This window comes from Cucurbita pepo, chromosome LG06, assembly GCF_002806865.2.
Source record: "Cucurbita pepo subsp. pepo cultivar mu-cu-16 chromosome LG06, ASM280686v2, whole genome shotgun sequence".
Classification (NCBI taxonomy): domain Eukaryota; kingdom Viridiplantae; phylum Streptophyta; class Magnoliopsida; order Cucurbitales; family Cucurbitaceae; genus Cucurbita; species Cucurbita pepo.
Genome location: NC_036643.1, coordinates 756,832 through 762,459, shown reverse-complemented (window position 1 = coordinate 762,459; position 5,628 = coordinate 756,832). Strand labels below are relative to the sequence as shown.

At 34.2% G+C, this 5,628-nt stretch overlaps 1 protein-coding gene across 3 annotated transcripts in view; it reads right to left on the bottom strand.

The window, feature by feature from the left end:
• Positions 1-1,899: 1,899 nt before the first annotated feature.
• LOC111796506 (CST complex subunit CTC1) overlaps positions 1,900-5,628 on the bottom strand; it is a 9,417-nt gene continuing 5,688 nt past the window's right edge. The window contains exons 14-19 of one of the 3 annotated variants that reach the window (XM_023679156.1): positions 4,749-4,932; positions 4,454-4,568; positions 3,879-4,210; positions 3,567-3,765; positions 3,034-3,128; positions 1,900-2,507 (exon numbers count right to left, since the gene is read on the bottom strand). In XM_023679156.1, the coding sequence (XP_023534924.1) occupies positions 3,598-3,765; positions 3,879-4,210; positions 4,454-4,568; positions 4,749-4,932 (799 nt within the window). In that variant the 3' untranslated portion in view covers positions 1,900-2,507; positions 3,034-3,128; positions 3,567-3,597. The remainder of the gene's footprint in view (positions 2,508-3,033; positions 3,129-3,566; positions 3,766-3,878; positions 4,211-4,453; positions 4,569-4,748; positions 4,933-5,628) is intronic. The other 2 variants (XM_023679155.1, XM_023679157.1) reach the window with 2 other exon arrangements.

The window sequence follows — 5,628 nt, the reverse complement described above, 5'->3', positions numbered from 1 at the left end:
TTTTTTTTTTTTTTTTTTTTTTTTTTTTTTTTGAATTTGCAACTTGGTGAAACACAGGTGACCAACCACTAAATGGCACGTGGACATGCACTTGCAAGTGCGCAGTATTGCTTTTTGTGTACTCTCTTTTGGTTGTCATTGGCTCATGCAAACCATGCAAAAATTATGTTGAAATAAAATAAAGCCTTAGCCTTTTATTATTATTATTATTATTATTATTTTATTTTTTTGTACTTCAAAAAGAAGTTTCAAATTAAATCCATGTTCTTATATGAAGTAGATTAAGATTTTTTTTTTATTTTTTTTTGGTGAGAGAGTCCAAATCTACTGCTAACAGATATTGTTCTTTTTAGACGGACTTCCCCTCAAGGATCTAAAATGTGTTTATTAGAGAAAAGTTTCCACACTCTTATAATGATGTTTTGTTTCCCTCTCTAACCGATGTGAGATCTCATAATCTAACTCCCTTCGGGGCCCAACGTCCTCGTTAACACTCGTTCCTCTCTCCAATTGATATGAGATCTCATAATCCACCCATTTCGGGGCCTAACATTCTCGTTGACACTCGTTTCTCTCTCCAATCGATGTGAGATCTCATAATCTACCCCCAATCGGAGTCTAGTGTCCTCGCTAGCACACCGCCTTATGTCCACCTCTTTTGGGACTGAGTGTTCTTGATGGCACACCACTTGGTGTTTGGCTTTGATGCCATACACCCGATTTGGGTCTAACACCTTGTTAGTAGTATAGTAATAACTTTAATTTTCTTTAAATTTGTCTTAGTCATCTTATACCCAAGATCGCTTTTATTTAGATTATAATTATTCACATCTATTTGGGTTATCCACCTCTATGATAAAATAATAATAATAATAATAATAATAATAATAATAATAATAATAAAAATAAAAATAAAAAAAAGGTAAAATGGGTGCATTTCACCTAATTGTTATTTACTTTCACCCACAATGGTTGTTTGGTATATTAATTTTGGTTAATATTCCAAGTTAAGTAACTCGTGATGGAAAACAACAATAAAAAAAATAAAGACTTCATAGGCTGTTACTTTCTTTTTAGTACTTTAAGATAAAAGACCAAATCAAGAAGGAGAAAGTGAGGGTGATATAAATACATGTTTAAAAAAGATTAGTTAAGGAAGGGGCGGTTGGCATAGGAATAGTGAGGGTGAAAGTGGAAATGGTGGAACAATGATTCCCACTCATATAAAGTAATGCGGCGCCGCTTTATTTGCCTTTTTCTATCTCTTTTTATTACTACCCAATATTAACGATGTGATGAATAAGCTTGTTTTTGCTTTGTTTGGACCTGCCTCTCGAGGATTTTTCTTTCTCCTTCTTTTTTAAACAAATATTGCATTTTTAGAAAGAAATGGAAAAGGAAAGGGTTACATTTTTACTATGCATTAACAAACAATAATTGAACTTTTCTAGTAACCAAGATGTTTGTTAAAAAGAAAAATGAAGGGCAACCATAGAACACAATTCTTTGACAAGTGTAACACTTATAATGAAAAAACGACATAAGAAATCATTTTCAGGACCTAAGTTAGTTAAAGTAATTTAAATATTCTTTTAGAATATAATTCAAATATTCACATACAGAACGTTAAAAATGTATTTGAGAATGTGGTCTTGGTCTCTAGTTCATATTCAACTCCATGCTATGCTTGGTTAGAGAAAACTATATATATATATATAATTTATTTTAAAAAGTAAAGGAGGAAAAAGAAGTTATTTTCCCTCTATCTTCCCAACATTCAAAAGAAAAGGAACAGAATAAGAGAGAAAATAGAATAAAATCGTGAAGATATATGGTATTAGTTACCTTCTACATAATTTAGGCAGAGGGACAGATTCTAAATAATACTATTTTCACATTTCTAGACCAATTCCATAGTCCAAAGGACATCTTAGACGTTCTTTTATTCCCACCAAAATTGATGGGTTTTCTTCAATTCAAATTTACATTACATTTAATACTAATTTAATATGTATTCAATTAGGAAAATATACTTTATTAAAACATCTAAATAAACATAAACTCATACAAACCTCAATTGTGGAGGTAGCTCGCTCCTTCTCCTGTGCAGGCTCATCAACCTCAAATTTGTGTTGGTGGGAGCTCTTATTGTTTCAAACTCAACACAAGGACAGACGATCCGTCCTTTTCAAGACAGTATGGCTGGTCGGTCATCACAGTTCTAAATACAGCGAAACTCCAATTATTAATACCCATACATTAATTCAGTATTCTGGTTATGGCCATAGCGATGTTCCTCTCAAATATTGCAGGCATTGCCATTGGCCTAAGAGCAAGGCCTACATGGACTTGACTGCAAGAACATCAAGTGGCCTTCGCTATTTTATTGGCGTGCTGCACTTGACAACTCAAGTGTGTTATTTGAACTCAATTTAGAGCCACTAACTCGGCTAACGGCCGGTCATAGCGGAAATGGCTTACAGGAGCAATTCCCTGCAATAGGCAAACTGAAACTCATTATATTTACTGCTCTACATTTTCCAATCCAACCAAAAGAGTGCAGAAGCATATGTAAGGCATTGCACAGACTGATAGGTTATACACATGGTAAAATTACTAAAATATTTGAACTCTATTTGAACTTTCTTTGATACATTGGTCTGTATTTGGTATAAGCGACAAACTATAAGAACAGAAACTGCTTGGGGCTTCATCTTAAGTGAACTCTAATTCCTAGGCCATTTGAAGTTCATTACTTTTATATCACTTAGAAGTCAGAAAAATATTAAGATCTACAGACTTGGAAACGAAAAGCATGTTTAGTAATATCAAAATATGTAACTTGATAAAAAAAAATAAAAAAATGACAATTACGAACAGGGAATGCAATGTCCTAACAACTAATGTATGATCAAGAACTTATAAAATATGAGGGGATTGATTATTTGGCCATCGGTTAGTTGTTAGTGTTTTACTAATCAGTAGCAAGGAAAAAAACGAACAAGGTCATTAAGTTATAAGATGGACACTGACCGACAGGCACCAAGGTCCTTGGTACCAATACCATGAGGGAATTATTCGGTTTTGCAGAGATGACTCCGCATTCTTCATTTTAAGTATTGGAAATCCTGGAAAAAGCATATTAAGAGAGTACATTATGGTCAGTATTAATGGCCTATGCAGAATAAATAAACCCGTGGTCAGAAAACCCCATCCACAAGAATTTCATGAACAAAATCTTGAAAGAAACAAATATTAGACTAGTGAGCACATAAAGCAGGATGACTGAACAAAATATCGTCTTAACCGACCAACAGATTAGAGTAATAAAAGAAATATCGATCGAACAAACGGCTACATATATATGAAATAAAAAGGTACAAGAAATATAAATACATGTAATGTCTTGTAATGAGACGGAAATAAAATCATATTACAATGTGAAAGGCATTGCATGTAAGGAAATATTTGGAAATAATCATATAGGGAATGAAACAAATTAAAAAAATGTATGGATATAATGATATGGAAAAAAATGGCGGGGAAAGAATAAAGTCATGCTATACCTGCTGTTCTGGTTGCAGACAAATAAGACCATCAACTGTTCGCCAGTTCAAGGAGAGCATTCCTGGCCTCATTAAGAGCATTTGTACAATAAACATCCGTCACCCATATATTTTGTGACTGCATCAACCCTGGTTCCATCATGTATTCCTTTAACAGACTTCCAACAGCATCTGAATCCAACTGATTCCCAATGAGAGTCTACAAAAGTGCAAAACATATTATACAATCCCTGGCCAAGTAAAGAAGACGCTTTACCACGTCAAGGCAATTGATAATTTTTGAGTTCATGGAGCAATGGGATATAAACTCACCCAAATGGCACCAAGGCATGAATTCACTAATATGAACTTGAGAAGACTCTCATCTGCACTGCTGAGAGTATCATCCGAAGCAAGAGAAATATCAAGGTCTTGATAAGAATCGAGGATTGACCCGCAACTTCTCACAATAATTCTACCATGGTTCTTCAGAACCCTGCCCAGATGATAGTTTGCAGTGGCGCGGGAGTTACGAGTCATCCCAGTCCATTTTAATGTCCAGTCAATGTTCTTAAAAGCTAAATGTGGAAGTGGATCGTGCAGCCGCAACAAGGCTGCTGCTCTTTCACCACTGGTCCAGCAGTTGCATCTGGATGAACCATCATCTGTGCATGAAAATTTCAGCAGATAGAATAATTATTAAAAGAATTAGCAAGATTTCTCCACAGAGATAAAAATCAGAATGGAAGGTAAAACTATGTGACCCAAACATTGTTAAATTATACCAATTTCCAATTGCAAAGGTCTGTGAAATATAAGTTTGATCAGCGAATAGCTTCACCAGAATGAGACCTACTAAATTTCAGAGTTGCATGATATTGATATTTCCTAGAAGATATGGAACTGACCCAATATGAATCCAGCAAGAGGAATCTTTACAAGAGGTTGCCTTTGAGACATTTCATCTTGCAAATTGACGTGATCAATGTTCTTCTCCAGGACTAGAAAATTGACAGCAACAACCTGTTCAAAGATTAAAAAATTAAAAAAAACTACAATGAAGCTGTGATCATACATTCTTCATAGGATAAGCTGAGACAATGATTTACATAATTGATCTGGAACATTATGATATTAGTGGAAAATGAAAAGAGGCGGTTCTAAAGCAACAAATCTCATGAGAAATAGTGCTGCCGAGCTTACTCTGCAACGGAACTTTGTTAACTCGCAATGGGAGGAGTGAATCAATTCAGAAAATAGTTGCAAAGAAATAGTGTCTGAATATGAGATAGAGTCGGGATTCTTCTCAATAAATGAATGATCAAGTACACTGAAAGAAATGATATCTATGAAAGATAGCGGAGTCCACATCAATCTCCGTAGATCCCTGCAAAACCAAAAATAACTATCACGTTTGAGAAACGGTATTCAAAATAACTCAGTAATCAGAAAGAAGAAAAGAACTATATTATGACAAGATGCAAGCAAGATATAGAGATCATAACACAAGTCGAGATAGACAGTATATTGAAAATTGAGAACATGTAGCTACAGAATATTTTTCAATTATTTCAACATCCACACTGCACCCCCTCCGAAAAAAGCTACAAAGTTGACAAATCACAATGACCAAACAACTAAAGGGTGGAAAAATGGTACGAAAGAGAGAAAGAAACGATAATGCTTTGTGCATCAAGAACTTATAGTAAATTAGTGATGTAGAGAACAAACTCCAAATACAACAACGTTAAAGGTCAGTTCAGTAAAAACCCTGATACATCAAGATGTGAAGCAAAGGTGGTTTATGAATCTAGATCGCGACCCTTATAATGCAGTCCTTCAATTTAACCATAATGGTGTATCTGTTAGAAAACAATCTTTTATCATGTAGCAATGGAAGATTTTATCACGTCATACCAGAAGACACTTTTTGATGGCGTAGTCAGAAGATAGACAAAATGAGGGGGATTTTATGGTTCACTTCTCACAAAATACCCACTCCCATTATTAGAAAGTACCAGAAAAAAAAAAAAAAAAAAAAAAAAAAAAAAAAAAAAAAAAAAAAAAAAAAAAAAAAAAAAAA